General features: G+C 37.7%; 1 protein-coding gene across 1 annotated transcript in view; it reads left to right on the forward strand.

Moving 5' to 3' along the window:
- LANCL3 (LanC like 3) overlaps window positions 1-19,642 on the forward strand; it is an 83,729-nt gene that overhangs the window by 60,628 nt on the left and 3,459 nt on the right. Inside the window, exons 2-4 of the mRNA XM_016132734.2 lie at window positions 6,119-6,242; window positions 7,957-8,154; window positions 14,655-14,862. Of these exons, the coding sequence (XP_015988220.2) occupies window positions 6,119-6,242; window positions 7,957-8,154; window positions 14,655-14,862 (530 nt within the window). The remainder of the gene's footprint in view (window positions 1-6,118; window positions 6,243-7,956; window positions 8,155-14,654; window positions 14,863-19,642) is intronic.

Here is a 19,642-nt window from a genome sequence, read left to right on the forward strand (position 1 = left end):
CTATACCTGGGAGTATCTTTTTATGGGGAAGTCTTTTGCTTGCCTTTCCTTTTCACTCTGTTCTTCATCATCATCATTATATTATCACTTTTTGCATTCATTCAATATTTCATAGCAGCGATACTCAAACTTGACTGTACTTTGGAATCTCCTGGGGGGGCTTTTGAAAATATTGACGCCTGGGTCCCGCACCTAGAGAGTCTGATGGAATTGGTTTGGGGTGTGGTCAGGGCATCAGGATTTTTAAAAGTTGCCTAGGTGATTGCAGTGTGCAGCCAAATGTTGGGAACTTCTTTTCATAAGAGTCTCACCATCATCTTAGGAGGTAGGTGGGACAAGTCACTGTGATCCCCTTTGCGTATATAAGGAAGCTTGGGGTCTGAGATATTTAATGTCTTGCAGGGAATGATGAAATCATCTAGTGACACTTGATGCAGACTGGATTACTAGGTACTTGTAACAAATCTGTAAAGCCAGCAGTCAGCCTGCAAGAATGGGGTAAAACCTGTTTCACTTTCCTGATTTCTGTTGTTTTCTTGGCTTGTGTTTCCTGACATGAGAAGGGAAAAGAAACAACTTTCAAATGGTAGCTGAGACCAAATAACTGAAATTCCCTGCTGAATCCCTTTAATGGCTGGAACATAGTCATTACTAGAGCCACTCGCCTCCCATTCGTTATCACCCAGCATAATCATGGTCAGGGAGCTTCAGGAAAACCAGATGGAAGGGACTTGCTCATTCTACACCAGCACACATGTCCCATTTGGAGACTAATTAAGAAAACAAACCTGGCCACATTGGCTAAGAGAGCTCTCTACTGAAAGTTGGAAATTAGGACACGTTTTTCCTAGATAGCACATTGGAAGAGAATTTCCTATTGTTGCTGCTTTTCTTTTCTGGGTAATCTGATCATTTAAATTATAATGTGCAATGTTCTTGCCTGGTACTCCCTCTTGCTTCCTTGAGTGTCTATGAGAACTTCCTGTAGTTCTTTCAGTCTAGTTTCTCACCCTTCCCAGGAAAAATTCTCTGCTGCAACCATCCTCTCTGTTCCCATAACCCCTTTCTACTTCAAGAGTGTTGCATGAACCAGCAGCAGTAAAATCACCTGGCAGCTTGTTAGAAATGTAGAATCCTGGCCCCACCCAAGATCTACTGATTCAGGATCTTCATTTTAACGAGGTGATTTGTGTGCACATTGCAGTTTGAGAAACATTGTCCCAATTTACAGGGTTTCCCCCATCCTCTCACAGCTTAAAATGTCTTCTCTCCCCTCCTTAAATTTATCCACTTCCCACTTGTCCTTTAAAGCATAGCTCGCATCTCCCTCCTTCTGTGAAGCCCCTAATATTCACTCCCTCCACCTTCCACCTATATATCATGACTTTTAGAATTTAAGAAAATGCCGAATGTGTCATTATTTAAATAGTCCAGACGTTAATTTAGTCTACTATTAAGATTACATCTTTTATCAAAGTGCTTAGCATAGGCTTTGCACATAATATGAATTGTTCAGTTCATCAAGATCTGTTCCCTGCTTAAAAGCTTTCCCTTAGTCCCACCTTGTCTCTTTAAGCTTTTTATCCTTCAAAGCAGTGCCCCTGAGTTTTTGTCTTCTCAATACCTGAACTCTTGACCCGCTCCAGAGATTTTCTGAAGGTCCAATTCTTGCCTATAACCTAGTGGGTCCCAAATGAACCACAACCCCAAAGAGACATCAAAAGTAAAAATCTAACCAATTGTGAATATTGACTTTGTGCAAAAAGTTTCCTTAACTTTTTAACTTGAAATTATTTAAACTGGTAATTATTTTCAAATACATTTACTTTGGGGGATAGGCTGTTTTTCCGGTCTACCATGGTACCCACAGGAAACTTTTTCTCTCTGGCTCTTTCATGGGACATGCCATCTCATGGTATCTCTTTTACTGGCCCCTTACCCAGAGGCAGGGGACACATCTTTGAGACTACCATCTCCCCAAATTCCAGGTGGAGGGGGGCATACATCCTAACTACCTATTGACCCCCTAACTTACCTTAGGGTGGTTATAGCATCTCTTCTAAAGCTTGACACAAGAGGGTGTAGCAGGAACTCCACACTGACTTTTAACTTCCTGGTTTCTTTTTCATGTCAGCTCTCTACCTTGAACAGCTTTTAGCTCCATGCTGACTCTACATATCCTTCAAGTCTGTTGTTTATGGTATCAACTTTAAGTACTAAAATAATCAGGTTCTAACAACTCAAAAGCCCTTTCCCTTAAAGTCCATGGGTATCAAAAGCCATTTTGGTGTTAATTGGTAGTCAGATGGTTTGTTTCTTTTCTCTCTGAGCAGAAGCCTATCTACCATCAGAATGGTGGGACAAAGGGTTGGGGTGAAATAAATTGCTGGAGGAAAACACCTAAGTTGATAATCAGATTCGTACTCTGTTACACATGTGTTTGCCGTGATATTAGAGTGACTTTCTTCATTCCATGTAGATAGACAGTCACATACTCAGGGCATTTTGGACTATTGCTTGATAATGCTGGCCATGGTTGATATATAGCTAGCAAAGACTGGCACTTCACAGTACCTGTGGGCTGGACATGTGCCCTGGAAAAGGGTCTGCAGTGAGGCAGGCTTTCTGTGGCTTGGTCCATTTCATTCATTTCTTTAACAAAAGTCATCTCTCCTCAACATGAAAGTGGTTCAGTCAGAGCACAACCTTCAGGTAGGTCCAAGAAACATAGCATGGGCTTCATTGCGCTTTTGTCTCTTCATATTCAGATCCCAGCCCAACAGGAATATTTCACAAGAAGCTCCTCTATTTGATGATCAGTAAAGGGAATCAGTTAAACTAATGAAACTCTTAAACCAAACCACCAGACTTACTTTGTATGTTTTAAAATAATTTTTTTAAATTCAATATAAAAGAAAAAGTTTTTAAAGAACTGAATCCATCCAAATTACCAGCACATGTATAGGCCTTGTGTGCTCCAAATACAGGAGAGAGAATTTGGGTTTGTTTAGATAAAGGCCTAGAAGCCCCTCCCTGCCATCCCAAGTCTCCCTTTTCTCCCACTGGCAATGCCATTTCCCTATTCCTAAGACCTCAGACTATTTCAGAAGCATGGGGTCCATTTTCCTGGAGGTGGTATTTATGCTCATTCATGTGGTCCTGTGTGCTGGGACCAGGGATGGAGTGGTGTCTGAGAAAGCAGACAAATGAGAGAACAAGAACAGGTCCCTCCCCTTGCAGCTCATCTTTCTTCTTTCAGTACTGTTTGTTTAGAGGGAAAAAAAGAGCACTCTCTTCTTCAGTGTTCCCCTCTACACACTTTTAATGAGCACTATTTTTTTTTAATTTACTGATCAGTAAACCCAAGGGTAGGTCTTGTCTGTTCTCAGAGATAAAGAACTGCATGCATCACTGGTCTTTATCCAGCCAAACAAGCATGGTTTCTCTTTGTTTTTCACAGTGTTTCTGAGAGATAAGAGGAAACCACCCAGACATGATGCATGACTGTGGAGGTTTTGAAATATTTTATTAACTTGTTCTCTATTCTGAGGTGTGCATTGGTGATGGAAAGAATGGGAGAGTGCACCACATGTAACCTAAGTTGATTTTTTGGAGGGGGTTAAAACCAAGCAGGTGAAAATACACACACACACACACACACGGGTGGGGGTTGTATGAATAAATGTTCAACTGAGGAAAGAACAAGCGGATTTTCAATTATTGGTACAGGAGTAAAGTAGGGAGAATTTTAGTAATTCAAATTCAAATGAGTACATCTCCTAAAAATTCAGTGTCTTTTTCCTATCACAAAAACCGCCTTTGTCACATGGATTCAAGACCAATATTGGCAGACAGGACATAAGTTCAGTAGAAGAGCCAGATATATTCCTAAGAGAATAGGGATGAGACCAGATTAGATCCCTATTATGTCCATGCCCTTCAAGGCTCTTAGCAGGTTTCTGGGAGTGAGCCAGGATGGAGGGGTTGATCTGAGACTGATGATGCCAGATATTAAATAAATGGCATGAATAAGACTAAACGTAAGATCAGTTGGTACTGATAAAAGTACAAAGAGTGAGATGTTTTTAATAGCAAATGAACATTTTGGTAGCAGTTTGAATAGATGGGGAGTAGAAAATTATTTAGGAGAAATTGGCTACTCAGCTAAGGAAAGACTTAAGGTTGAGCCTTGAAATGATGGTGGGAATACATGAGAAGGTAGGGCGTTTGGGAATTTTAGGTAGAAAGGAGTAAACTCAAGAGACAAAATAGCTAATAAAAGGAAAAGTTAAGTCAATAGCCATGACCTAATTGTTTCTGAGCAACCAGAGAAACCAAGGAGATAGTAAAGTCTTAATAAAGCTGAGCAGTGCTTCATTGTCTATATGCCGTACTCTGCATTACTGTTTCTTTCCACCCCTAGACTCATGAACTTTAATTGCTCTATCGTAGACTTTTGTCTATGTCTCATTTCCAGTGCTGGATAATAAGTTCCTGGTAGGGAAGAAAATGTGTCCCAGGCTTTGTAGAATTTCCCACACAATACCTCGTATATGGCCTTATTGGAACATTAGCTCAGTAAATGTTGACAGAATTAATGAACAGCTTCTTTCTGTAATTATTTTTCCATATTAAATGCTAGATTTGAGGAGACTAAAACCTATTTTTCCTTCCTAATGTTGGGTAAATCAGAGGAGCATGTTATGAGTTAAGAAGTTGTTTGTACTTTATTTCAAAAGGGATTGGTGAGTCTAATGGCAGATATCAGGTAGAAGAGAGTTGATGTCTTAGGAGAGAGGCCACAGTCCATTGAATTTTTTTCTTTGATCCCAGATTCATTCAATCAGGAGAAGGCTGAACTTTAGGTTAACTTTAGAGAGAGAGAGAGAGAGAGAGAGAGAGAGAGAGAGAGAGAGTGTGTGTGTGTGTGTGTGTGTGTGTGTGTGTGTGTGTTTACTCTGACTAGTACTTTTCTTGTACAAATCTTCCATTTTGGAAGATTGACTTCATGAGAGCAGAGGTCTTGTCTATCTCGTTCACTGTCATATCTCCAGTACCACAGACTTTCCTGGCATATAGTAGGGGCTTAGGAGATGATCATAGAAGGAAGGGAAAAAAGGATGGAGGGAGTGAGGTTAGGGAATAAAGGAAAGAAGGGAGAGAGGGCTCTCTCTTCATGCCAGTAAACCTGGCACTTATTTACTCACCCATTAGTTACCAAAGGCTCTCTCAGGTTCTGTGTTAGGAACCAAGGATACCAAAATGATGAGACGCCACAGTCTTTGCCCTTAAATAACTGATCGTCTAGTAGAGAGAGACATGACATATCAGGTGGTAAGTGCTGCACCAAGAAGTCATGGTGATAACAGGAGTGTGCCAAAGGGAACATTAATCTGCCCAGAGGAAGAGTGGGAGGCAGAAAACATTGCAAACCTGAGCAGAATCCTAATAAACTTAATGATGCTTTGTAGGCTTCAGAACATTTTAATCTCTATAGTCCAAAAAATGACTGTGGGTAGATTGAATAAAATATTGACAATTGCAAATCATTACATTTTAGCCATTCTCTATTCAAAGTCATTTTGATATTAAAAGTTATTTTGCCTTGGTACTTATTGGACTTTGGTTCCATTCAGGGAAAGTGAGTCAGTCATACAGCAGTCCGTCATAGAATTGTGGCTTTATAAGCATTGTCTGAGTGACACAAATTGAAGGTCCATTGTTTGGGCCAGACCAGCACTGTATACCAGGAGTAACAGCTTTGTTAAGCATGATCTCTTAGGATCAGACCTTGTTCTTTTCTGAGCAATTTCTTGATCCCCTGACAAAGATTAATGATATAACAACTGTAAGGTGGTCTTTGCATTTTTTAAAAAAGGCTATAGCAGTAAAGGTGTGCCTTTTCCATCCAAAACAGCAAATTTTCTGAAAGGGATTGATAAACAACAACAGAGAGAGAATCGCTGGTTTAAAAAAACGTTAAAGTTGGCTAAGCTTATTTACACCTAGGAAAAGGATTTGGGGGACATGCTGATGGACATTTTAAGCAAGAAAATCCATTGTTTGAGGAAAAAAGAAGATCCTGATTTGAATTCTGCTTCCTGATTTCCTTATTCAGGTGCTGACCCCAGCACAGATCAAATCAATTTGCCAGGCGATTCTGGACTCCGGGAAGCAGTATGCCATGAAAAAGAGGAAACCATTCCCCCTGATGTATTCTTACTATGGAACCGAATACTTGGGTGAGTGAAGGTGTTGGCAGAGGCCTGTAGGATGAAGGGAGTCTCTGATATCAGCATTTACTAAAGACTGGAAAGTTTTCACTTAAGACTAAAATCCATATTCTAGATTGTGAGTTCATTGGCCTTATTTTGCTGAGTTTGTGAACTGTGTACATGTTTATAGCTTATACTGCCCCTGCACAGGGAAACAGGATTCAGCCACTAACACTTTCAAATTTTTAATATTAGCGGATTAATAAAAGGCTACTTAATAACAGTGGTGGCTTTTGAGCTATGAGGCATATAAAGTGAAAATTAATTACTCCCCTTTTGAGCCCTTACCCCTGAACATGACTTACAAGGCCCTTCGTAGATCATCTGCCTCCTCCTCCAAACTCAAGCTTTATCTCTCCCTTCCCTGGTTCTGTCCAGCATAGTCTTCTACAAGCAAAGCGTTCTCATATCTGTGTAACCATTGTGCCTGTTCCTTTTGCCTAGAATGCCTGGATTCCCCCAAACCCTTCATCTATCTGTAATATTTATACCCAGACTTCAAGACTCTGTTCAAACATCATTAACTCTATTGAGAAACTTTGTGCTTTTAGAAAATGAGTTTATTGAACCCTCTCTGAGGAAACATTTACATGGTTCAAGTTTTGCCCTGAAGCAAAATTGGGTCCTGTCATTCTTCTATTGGAGCCCTTATCACATCGCACTATAATTAGTGACATACCTGTCTGCCCACCATAGCAGACTCTGTGCAACTTCAGGATAACGACTTTCTCTCATTTATCTTTATGATTCCTGGACTGTTACCAAGACTCCACACATAATGAGGGTACCCAAATGAATGAATGAATGGCTGATGAACAGTGAGCTTATAGACTAGCAGTTCTCTGAGAGTTTTTTCAAAGAACCTTTAAATTCCTGTCTAAGTTTCCCTAGAATCAGACCTTGAGACAAGGATTTGGATGTAAATGGTTTCTTTGGGAGCTGATCCCAGGAAGTGTCGATAGAAGAATGAGGAAGTCAGACAGGGTAGACAAGTTACTAGAGGATATAGTAATGAGCAAATGTGGATAACTGAGGTTCAGTTCCACTGGAGACTCTTAGAGACTATATAGAAGAACATGCCTCAGAATTGTCCCACCCAAGGAGTAAGGAAGCTGTGGTATTTGTTCCCCAACTCCCTGCTTCGATCAATAAAGAAGGGATTTCATCTGTTTTGTTTACTGATCTATCTTTACCGGCGACAGTGTCTGGCACATGGTAGGTGCTTAATTCTTATGTGGCGAATGAATGAATGCCTAGGATACTAAGAACAAATTCTTATCAAGCACTTTAGGAGCATTTTCATAAAAAACATCACTATGTTAATTATAAAGTTTTTTAAAAAATATTTTCTCTAAAACAGGTTGGTTACTGAACTGTTTTCTATAAATATATAGACAATACATATTTTAGGCTTTGTGGGCCATATGGTCTTGTGTTTCAATAAAACTTTGTTTACAAAAACAGAAGATGAGCCAGATTTGGTCTGTAGGCTGTAGTTTGCTGACCTCTGCTCTAAGCTATGTTCCCAAGAAGCCGAGTTCTTAGGCAACTCAATTATTATATCACCATGTGTGCTTGAAAGTACGATTGCCATTCTTTTTATTTATACTATGATTATCTTTTCACTTAGTTAAACTTCCTTTCTCAATTATGTAAATTATTGTGCTTTGTTTGTTGATAGGAGCAGCTCATGGCCTGTCTTCCATTCTCCAGATGCTTCTTTCTTACCATGAGCACCTCAAGCCCTCAGATCAGGAGCTGGTATGGCAGAGTGTGGACTTCCTCATGGAGCAGGAACAGAACTGCAACTGGCCACCTGAGCTCGGCGAGGCCATCGAGAGAGAGAACGAGCTGGTGCACTGGTGCCACGGTGCCCCAGGTCTCATACTCACTATTATCTGAAAACATTACCTTTCATCAGGCTTAGCCTCTTCTGAGAAGTGAGGGTATTTCTCATCTTATGCCATTACTACATGAGATGAAAAGGGTCAAGATGAAACTTGAAAGCCAAAAAAGTTCTTGATCTAGAAAGAAGCTCTAAAAATGATCCTGTATTTTTAAAAATATATGATCTACATCTATTTGTGAATTAAACTAGCACTGTCCAGTAAAATATAATATGAGCCATTTATGAAATTAAGTATTGAGTAGCCTATTAAAAATGTAAAAAGAAGCAAGTGAAATTAATTTGAATAATATATAGACCAGTATACCCCGAATATTATTTCAACATGCAACCAATTTAAAAATTGAAGTATTTTACTTTTTTTAATCTTAAGTCTTTGAAATATAGTAGGTATTTTATATGTAAGTTCCATTTCAATTCAGACTAGCCACATTGTAAGGGATCTGTAACTACACTGGATGGAACAGATCTGAAGCCTGGCATTTGAAAATGTGGTCCCTGGATTAGTAGCATGAGAAGCCTGGGAGCTTGTTAGAAATCCAAAATCTCCGGCCCTACCCCAACCTACTGTATCCTAATATGTATTTTAACAAGATCCAGAGTGTTCTAGAATGCTTCGAATGAGGATTTCCATCATTGTCTAATTAACAAAGTAGAGAATTGAGAAAACATCTGCAGTGTACTCTCTGGAACTGAGTCTAGAAACTTATCAGACCCTATCTTTCCTTTTTGTTTAAATTTCATTACACTGCTAATTAGGCCTTTGGAGAAGAGACAATTAAAAATACTTTAAATTTAAATAAATCAATTAATTTTGGTCAAAGGGACAGGGGAGAATTTTAAAATACCAAAATAACGCAAAATTTTTGATTTAGGAGTGGATTTAACTTTCAGGGCTATGCCTCAATACCACAAGCACAGCTATAAAATATATTTGATTTCTCTTTAGTTCATTGCCTGATTTTTATTACTTCCTTCCCCCTCCTTACCTAATTAATGTTCTTTTTTCCAACTGTGATTTCATTTTTTTCCTTGGTACAGTTTGAATTGATGATTAATACAAGTCTTAATTTACTAGCCATATTTTCTCTGCCTGCCACTTTTACCTAAGGAAGGGACTTCAAAGGATCCTGTGTGTGTTTGTACCAGTGCCAGGGCATTATGCATTATATCCATGCTAATTCTGCCAGTTATAATTTGAGCTCATTTCCTCTTGCTTTGAAATTTTTGGAGAAAAATAACAGCTATTTACTATTCTGGAAATGATAGCTCTTTATATCATGATCAACAATCCCATTTCTCATTCTTTTTAATCATTTTCAGTGATGGACTCTGGATACCCTCCAAGCTCCCCAGGATCCTTGAATTTTGGAGTTGTCCCAAGTTAAATACAAAATATTTTAAAAGGACTCAGTTGTGCTTGTAAAAGCCTTATAAAGAAATGGAAGATAATCTACTAAAACAAGTGGCTCAATTAATTGATGTGGGTATCTTAAGGGGCACTTATTCTATCCTTTTTGTACCCCATCTTCCATCTGCCTTCATAAATTGTGTACCATAACAGTGCAGCATAGAATTCATCACCTTGGAGACTTTATTTATCTTCATGTATCATTCATGTTAAATATCTTGTTAAGATTAAACATATATTGCAAAATAAAATCATTCAACCCCTACATTCCCTAGACTACCAAAAATAAACCAATTCACAAATGAAGAACCAAATGGAGCCCATTATTTCTGCCAACTCTCACTCCCAACTCAAGGATATTAGTCTTCCTTTTAAGAGATGTGCCAAAAACAGTATCAAGAGTAATTATAAATCTAATAAGTACAGGTCAAAGACCATCAAGATTTCTCTAAAATTTGCAACAGTAAACTCTCCAAAAATTCTAAAACAGGACATGACCTAGAAAAATAATTTTCACTTGTTTAAGGAAAATATTTTTTGAGAGTAGATTTATGAACAGTGCAGATGATCAGGGCAGCAGACTGATTCTGTGATTAAAAACCTGCCAGAGATAATCCACAATGTGAAACTTCATCAATGATACCTTATTTCCCCCTATAAATAATTGTTTCCAGTTGATTTTTATTCACCCCACCTCTACATATGACAGCCTTGGTTATCATTTCTGCAGTGTAGAAATAGTTCTTGACTCTAAGTTAATAACTCTGGGTTTTAATTGTAGCCCCAATGTTAACCAGCTAAATGACCTTGAAAAACTACTTTGTTAATTTTGTGCCTTTGTTTCTTCATTTGTTAAATGAGCACATTGAGATGGAGAAGTGAAACTCAATCTTTTTTACACCACAGACCACTTTTATCCTGTGGACTCTTGCCATCCCTGAGGGGTATGTCCCCAAAGATTTGCAGACACCCACATTTATAAATCCCCAGTATGGCATATAGTTTTTCTCACTAAATGCAATAAAGTATAGCAGGCAGATTCATGTGACTGATTCATTGCCTTAATGATTCTGAAATACAGGACAAAAGTCATTCACAAAATCACTAAAACAAATGTTGTGGCTAAAATAAACTCTAGATTGCATTATGTTACATTATCACTGTGGTGACACTTAAGAGTACATTTCTTTTATTCTGTGTGAAACACAGGTGTGGCTGTTTTTTTAAAAAAAATTTCACAAGGGCTCCTGGGTAGGTGACTGAATAGAGAGCAACAAAGGCTTATGCAGTGCAACAGTCATTGGTCACTAAGCTTTGTACTGCAATGCACACTGTGTAATGCATGCCTTCATGAAATAACGGATCCCGGAATGGACCTGGCTGGTGATTCTCCTATGTTAAAATTATATGTGCCAAGTCTGGCTGTCCAAGCCTCTGCTAGACTGCAAGTTTTCAGAAATTTAGTCTCTCAAACTGTATTTAAGTAATAATTCCTTTCCCCAGTTGTACTTGGCAAAGATATATTGTTGCTGGCTCCATATTCTTATCAATGCACTGTAATGACTGTTCCCATGACAAAATCACAGTTCCCATCAAAAGGAAAGAAATCCAATATTCCTTCTTTTAGATTAAGTAGTCTTATTGTGGATTTCATTAGGTCCAGTTAGGAGAAAATAGGTTTAGAAGTTTTTCAAGGCCCCTTGCATGTACCATTATGTGATCCAGGTTGCAGGAAGAAGCCCTTTCTCTCTGACCAGAACCCTAGGATCAATACTTATTAGCTGCCTGGGGCTAATGGTCTGGTATAGTAATTATACCATCTCAAACCTTCTACATCTCTCATCTTCACTTCAGTGTCGGCCTGTGTTTGGGTGAGAAATTAGACATTACAAGGTCAGTAGACATGTGCAAAGCCCTTGCTATGTGTCAAACACTGTGCCACAGACTAGAGGAACAAAAATGAACAAGATGGAGGTCCTGCCCTTGGGACGTTTGAACTATACTAAGGGAAGCAGACATGTATACGGATAACTTTAATATGATATTGTTTAAGAGCTAAGGTTTGTACAGGGAGCAATGAGAGCTCAGAGGATGGATTCCTGGTGCTCCTCCAGGTTCAAGGAAGGGTTCCTGGAGGAAGTGATGCCTGAGATGAATTGGCCAGGCCAAAAAAGGAGGGATGTTCATCCCAAGAAAAGTCAGTCAGATGCATGGAACCACATAGCAAAGGAAGAGGAAGTGCAGGTGGTTTGGTTTATTTAAGTGAAAAGCTTTAAGTAGGGAATGGAGAAGTGGCAGAATAGAGTAGTTTCTGGGTCATAAGGGGTTTTCTGTATCTCACTTGAAGACTAGCTTCACCTGGATTCCGAGGGGAAGTTAAGAGTCACAAATTTCACCTCAGAGTTTGTTTGTCCTGAGGCAGGGGCTGATGATTTGTACATGTGTCAGTCAGTCATTGGCTAAAGTCTGCTGGGGAGTGGAGGCTGAGTGCAAATTAGAGTAAATATGAGCTTTGTTAGCAGCCAGGCCATAGAAACTGGGAGATGGGGCACCTGCTAGCAAGGTAAAGGGGATCTGGCAGAGCACCAAGGGGTTTTAGTTTGCCTAGCCAATTCCTACTCATCCTTTGGTACTCAGGTTACATAGAAGGTATCACTCCCCTTCCTGGGCCTCTCCTACCTCCAAGTATAGTTTAGGAGCCTTCCTGTGTACTTCCGCAGCACCTCTGTTTCCCCTCACTTAACCTAATTAAGTCCTCCAGTTAGGTTGTAAACACTGAAGGCTGGGGCTTTCTAAAACCTTAGCATTACTGTGCGTGGCATATAGTAGGTGCTCAATGAATATCTAAACATCCACCAAATCCTGTTTGCTGTCTCTTTCATTAACCCATCTTTCTGCCAACACAATCAGCTCATAGCTACCCCGTTGCCCTTCTTTAGGTCTCTCTTGGTACCACTGTGGAATTGGGCATTTTGTTTATAATACTAATCACATCATTAAAACTAAAAACCAATCAATCTGCAACAAAAACTCTCTCACTGGTTCTCTGTTAATTCACAGAGTGTAGTCCAAGCTGCCTAACTGGACTTGTAAAACCATCCATAATGTGAACCCAATCTACCCCACTATCTTGTTGGTTAGAACACTGTCATACTGGTCTTCATGCACTTCATTTGTCCTGGCTGTGAACCTTTGCCTCTGCTGATTTTGATGCCTAGAATGTTCTCTCTACCTCACCTTTGGCCTGGAGTTTCCTATGCACCCTACAAAGTCCTAGAGAAATCCTACTTCACCTGACTCTCCCTCGGAGAACTTCCCTTTTTCTGATCCCTCTAGTACTATTGACAGCACCATTCATTTTGTGCCTCAACAGCATCATGAGCTAATTACATGTCCTAATATGTCAGTCACATGTACATTTTCTTCTCTCCCTTTCTAGACATGCCTTCCTGAAGGGCAGGAATCATGCTTAGCACTTATTTTTTATCACCCAAATCCAGGACTCACTACATAATTTGGGGAGCCCAGTACAAAATGAAAATGTACCTCCCCTTTTAAAAAAATGATTAAGGATTTCAAGATGGCAACAGCAAAGCATTAAATTCAGCATCAGGCACTTTGGAGTCTCTTGTGACACTGTATAGGTCACATGCCCATGAAGTTAGTCCTGTCTAGGACTCTGCACACAGTAGATAACTAATGAACACTTCAAGTGAATGGATTAAATAAGTTCAATTTTTTTAAAAAAATCATTCTTTTGTTTGTGGGAGGCACTTTGTTCCTGAAGCTGAAGAAGGACAATGCTGTAAGTGACCATTGTCAGTGGTTGACTGGAAAGGAATGGCTGAGAAGAGCCTGTTATGTAAGTGTTAATTATAGGAAATGTTAAAGGATAAATTTGAAAGAATAGTCATTACTCCCATACAAATATAAAATAAATGTTTGCTCATGATTTTATTTGCTCAGTTAATGAGGTAACCATAAAGGTGTTAAAACTGGCTCAAAAAACAATCCAAAGAGCAGACTATTTACAGGCAATTAGGAATGCTGACATGAATTTGCTTAATAAATGCAAAACTGGCTGCTTCCACAAAGGCGAAGTAAAGTCAATTCAACAGATAAGAGACTGAGTTTCTAGGGTCAGGAATTCTTTACATTACTGTTAGTTTTCTACACAGTAATTCCTATCTCTATACAGTTGTAAAAGAGCCTAGTCAAAGACAAGGAAAGGTAGAGAGAACCCTGATGTATAAGCTAGTCAAGATTCTACTACGTTGCAGTCTTACTTTATATAGGAGAAAGGTAAACCATACCAGAGAGAGAGTGATCTTAGGTTACTAATCTCTCTGAATATGAGCACCTGGAACTTGGGGGAAATTATTCTATTAATAGTGGTTGCTTCTCTTGTTTCTGTTCCTGCTTTTGTAATTTCAATTGCCTTTGTTGAGAAGTTTTGAAGGAAATGTCTTTTCTTGGAACAATCAAGTTGGGGAAAACTTCACATCTGTAGTAGAAGTCTTGGCCACGTCATTTGGGATCATTGTTGTTTTTGACAGGACTCCCAGTTTTGCTCTTAAGAAAAGGTATATACTTATAAGTAATTTAACATTATAAATTCTAGGCCTCTGGGGAGAGAGAATGGGCAAACTGTATAAACATTTAGCCATTCCAAATAGCCAGGTATGCATAATGCTTACCAGAGTATGTATCATTAAATATTAACTTGTTTGTAAATTACGGATTTTATCAGTCTATGTACTTATTGTTCTTTCTCCAGGAGCCAACACCACAGTACAATTCAAAGAACTTAAATTAAATCTCACAGGTAAAATAAGACTCCCTTGTAGAAGATTCTATAGCCTTGCTATTCAAAATGTGGTCCCCAGCAGGACACTTGTTAGAAATGTGGTGTCTCAGGCCCTACTTCCGACCTACCAGATTAGAATGGATATTCTAATAATCAACATGTTGTTGATTTGTAAGCCTTTTATAGCTTGAGAAGTTCTGTTCTATAGTATTAAGCCCCAAAAGTCACCTCTAGTATTTTTTGATGTTTTCACAGGAATTGCCTATCTGTTTGCCAAAGCTTATCTGGTTTCCAAGAAACCACAGTACCTGGACACATGTATCCGGTGTGGGGAACTCACATGGCAGAAGGGCCTGCTAAAGAAGGGGCCAGGGATTTGCCACGGTGTAGCTGGCAGTGCCTATGTCTTCCTGCTGCTATACAGACTCACAGGAAACTCTAAATACATCTACCGAGCCCAAAGGTCAGCTATTCTTCACATGGATTTTTTTTCTAAATGTTTAGCTAATGTTCTGAATAGGTAATAGAGTTACATAGTTTAAAAAGTCTGAAAAGGAATACATCAACTGTGCACTCTAAGCAATTTAGTTTACTTCCCAAGAGACGACCAATTTACCAGTTTTTTAGTTATCTTCTCAGAGATATTCTGTGTATATATACAATAAGCGTATATATAAAATTGTATCCCTTTTTGTTTTTATACAAATGATAGTACCTTGCTGTTTTAGTGATCACCTTCAATCAGTAAGTACATCACTGCATTTTTTTCTTTTTATTATTTCATAGTATTACCTTGTATGAATGAACCATAATTTATTTAACCAGTCTCATGTAGAGGGATATTTGTATTATTTTCAGTATTTTATATTACAAAGAATGCTACGATGAATAACTTTGTATGTATATTATTTTCTACATGTATAGGTATAGCTGAAAGATAAATCCCTAGAAGTGGAATTTCTGAGTCAAAGGGTATATATATTTGTGATTTTTTTTATTGTGGTAAGAACATTTAACATGATATCTATTGTTTGCCCAATTTTTCCCTATTATGTTTATACTGAGGATAGTAACTCTTTGTCAATATGTACTGTAAATATTTTCCTACTTTGCCATTTCTTTTTCCACGTAGTTTTTGGCTTTTTGCCAGACCAAAATTTTAAGTATTTGTCTCCTCAAAGTTGCTGAACTTTAAAGATTTCTGGATTTTATGTTTGCTTAAAAAGACCTTTCATACTCTTAAGATTATAAAAATATTAATATACATCAACTTCGATGATTTTATTTTAACTTTTAAATCTTTGATTAATTTAGAACTTTTTGGGGGGAGACAATAAGTGTTTATTTGGGATTAAGAATTGCTATTTGAGGAACACAGATTCATGTAGAAACCCAAATAGTGTCTTGATTTCAGGGTGAGGGCAAGGGTTTTTTAAGAGAAAAAGAAAGGGAGTAATTACATGGATAGAAGAAGGAGATTCCTATTGGAGCCAACAAGCTAAGTTACTCTTTAGCTGTACATGGCTGGTTACTGATTCTATCTTCAGAAAAAGAGTATAATATCAGCCCTTTTGGTCAGGATGTCTGCTTTTCTGTTAGCTTTACAAATAACTGTTTGCAAAACAAAGTTGGTTTGGCCCAGTTCAAAGGTTGTTTTACCCAGTTCAAACATTCCAAAGTTTCAAGGAACAAGATCTAGAAGACAGTTCATCTGGTATGGTGGCTCCAACTTTACTTTTATATGGTAGCACTTATCTCACATTTCTAAATGGGGCCATATTTCATTCAAAGACTTCTTAGAAGTGGTTGCTAAATCTCAAGAAGTTGCAGAGAAGATTATATAGGTCAACAGGTTGTTCAGCTAGTTAGCTAGTCACGAAGTCTTCACTAAGCACCTCCTGAGTGCCATGTAGGCAGCTGCAGACACAGGTGAGCAGGACAGCGACTGCGGGCTCAAAATGCTTCCATCCTTGGACAGGTGTTGTCCAGGCATTGCTCAGAGTATCAGTCAATTTGCTGACTTGGCAGGTTGGAGGTTGAAGAGGTCAGAATGATACTAAAACCTTGGTCAAATAGGCCAACTGCTCACCTGATGCTCCAATCCCCTCTTCAGCATCTTTGCTCATACACCTGCAAAGACAGAGAACTCACCACCTTTATGGTTAATATATCACCTGGAAAACACCATCTCTTAAAAAATATTTATTTTTTTTAAATTTTATTTTATTAGTTTCAAGTATACAGTACATTGGTTGGACATTTAAAAATGATGTCAGATGGGTATCTATCTTTGTTTTTTTAATGAAAAGACAAAACTTTCCAATAACATCTGTTGACCAATTACCCCAATAATTTGAAATTCTAATTTTATCATAAACCAAATTTATATAAATATATAGGTTTTTTCTGGACTTTCTATGTTTCATTATTTATTTCTGATATTCTTAGCAATTCTCTATTGTTCTTCTAATTGTATTTCAAAATAAATTTTTTCAAATTTTAAACTATGGCAATTTGGAATCTCAATGAATTTATAGATTACCATCTTTAAAATATTGAGATTTTCTTTCCAGGAACATGGTATGTTTCCCCTTTATTTTAGATTTTTAAAATATCATTTGATATAGTTTTGACCTTATGAAAAAGATCTTGTATGTTTCTTATTAATTTTATTCCAATGTATTTTATGTTTCCAGGTTTTTGAGTGGAACCTTTTCCTCTATTATATTTTTAGGTCATTTATTACTATATTTATGAAAGCTTTTTAAAACATGTATTATTAGAATTTAGCAAACTAAGATATACTTCTTTTATATAAATCTGCATTAGATCTTATAAGCATCTTAATTTTGATAAATATCATAGTGATATATCTGGCCACCTTACTGAACTCTTTTATTGTTTCTATTATATTTTCATTAGATTCCATTGGGTTTTCTAAATAGAGACACATGTTATCTGCAAATAATTATAATTTTGGTACTTCTTTTCTCATTTGTGTACCTTTCTTTTTCATTTCCTGTTGCATGGATCAGAATCTCCATAATAATGCCCAATAATAAAAGGGATAATAAACATCCTTGCCTTTAAGCTGTTTTCATTTAGAATGTTTCCCTGTTTCACCATGATCTTTTATTTATTTATTTATTTTTAATTTTTAAGAAATGTTTATATTACAGCTGTAGTGATTAGACATTTATATAGCTCATGAAGTGATCACCCTGATAAATCTAGGACCCATCTGACACCATGCATAGTTATTACAATATTTTTGACTATATTCTTTATGCTATACTTTCCATCCTCATGACTATTTTGTAACTACCAATTTGTACTTATTAGTCCCTTCCCCTTATTCATCCATCTCCCCAACCCCCCTTCAATCTGGCAGCCATCAAAATGTTCTCCATATCTATTTTGTTTCTATTTTGTTTATTTTGTTCTTTAGATTCCACATGTAAGTGAAATCATGGGGCATTTGTCTTTCTATGTCTGACTTACTCCACTCAGCGTAGTATTCTCTAGATCTATCCATGTTGTTGCAGATGGCAAGATTTCATTCCTTTTTAATGGCTGAGTAATACTTGATTGTATATATATACCACCTCTTCTTCATCTATTCATCCATTGATGAACACGCAGATATCATCTATATCCTGGCTTTTGTAAATAGTGCTGCAGTGAACACATGAATGTACATGTCCCTTCAAAGTAGTGCTTTGGGTTTCTTCAGATAAATACTCAGAAGTAGATAACTGAGTCCTTCTTTGTCTCTTGTTATAGCCTTTGCTTTAAAGTCTATTTTGTCTGGTGGTAGTATTGCTATGCAGCTTTTGTTTTGTTTGTTTGTTTGTTTGTTTTCCATTTTCATGAAATATCTTTTTCCATTCCTTTACTTATAGTCTGTGTGTATCTTTTGATCTGAAGTGAGTCTCTCATAGGCAGCATATGTAAGAATCTTTTTTTCTTATCCATTCAGCCACTCCATGTCTTTTGATTGGAGCATTTAATCCATTTACATTTAAAATAATTGTTGATAGATATGTAGCTATTGCCATTTTATTGTTCATACATTTTATCTTTTCTTCTTCTTCTTAAAGAGGTCCCTCTAACATTACTTGTGCTGGTTTGGTGGTGATGAACTCCTTTAGTTTTTTCTTGACTGGGAAGCTCTTTATCTGTCCTTCGAGTCTATTTAATAGCTTTGCTGGGTAGAGTAATCTTGGTTTTAGGTCCTTGCTTTTCATCACTTTGAGTATTTCCTGCCAGTCCCATCTGGCCTGTAAAGTCTCTGTTGAGAAGTCACCTGATAGTCTTGTGGGAGCTCCCCCGTAGGTAACTAACTGGCTTTTTCTTGCTGCTTTTAAGATTCTGTCTTGTCTTTAACCTTCGGCATTTTAATAATGATGTGTCTTGGTGTGGGTCTCTTTGGGTTCATCTTGTTTGGGACTCTCTGAGCTTCCTGGACTTGTGTGATTATTTCATTCACCATGTTAGGGAAGTTTTTCATTATTATTTCTTCTGATAAGTTTTCAATTCCTCATTTTCTCCCTCCCTTCTGCTTCTGGTACCCCTATGAGAAGAATATTGGCATTCTTCATGATCTTTTAAATTTGCTTCTTATGATATATATCATATCAGATTATGACATACCTTTGTTAAGGATAATCCACTGACTTCTCATATGACTCAGAGTTAAAAGCCAAAGTCTGTCCTTGAACGAATCCCTACAGGATTTTGCCACCAATTGCCTCTCTGATATCATCCCATACTCTTCTTCCTCTTGGTTCTTTCCATCATGGTGGCTTCCTCGTAATTCTGTTCAGATGCCAGGTAAAATCTGTCTCAAGGCCTTTGGAGTTTTGATTCCCTTTACCGTAATACTCTTTTTCTATATGTATCTCCCAGCTTCCTCACCTCATTCAGGCCTTCACTCAAAAGTCATTTTCTCAGAAAGGCCTTCTCAAGCCAACTTATCTAATATTCAGCATTAAAGAACAAAAATATCCTTTATGATATTTGTGTTTGTAAACAAAAGGAAAAATATTAACATATTCAAGTATTCTATTTGAAACTTCATTGTTTAGGAATTCTGTTACATATTTTGATTCATGGCTCCCTAATCTGTTTAGGTTGTAGCCTGACACTTTATTTCCCAAATGTAGAGAAAGAAAGTCATATTGGTTCTTACCTAGGCTAATGCTATATCACCTTTGGGATAAATTTTACCAAAGGTTGTCATT

The sequence above is a fragment of the Rousettus aegyptiacus genome, unplaced genomic scaffold (assembly GCF_014176215.1).
Source record: "Rousettus aegyptiacus isolate mRouAeg1 unplaced genomic scaffold, mRouAeg1.p scaffold_m13_p_9, whole genome shotgun sequence".
Taxonomy (NCBI): Eukaryota; Metazoa; Chordata; class Mammalia; order Chiroptera; family Pteropodidae; genus Rousettus; species Rousettus aegyptiacus.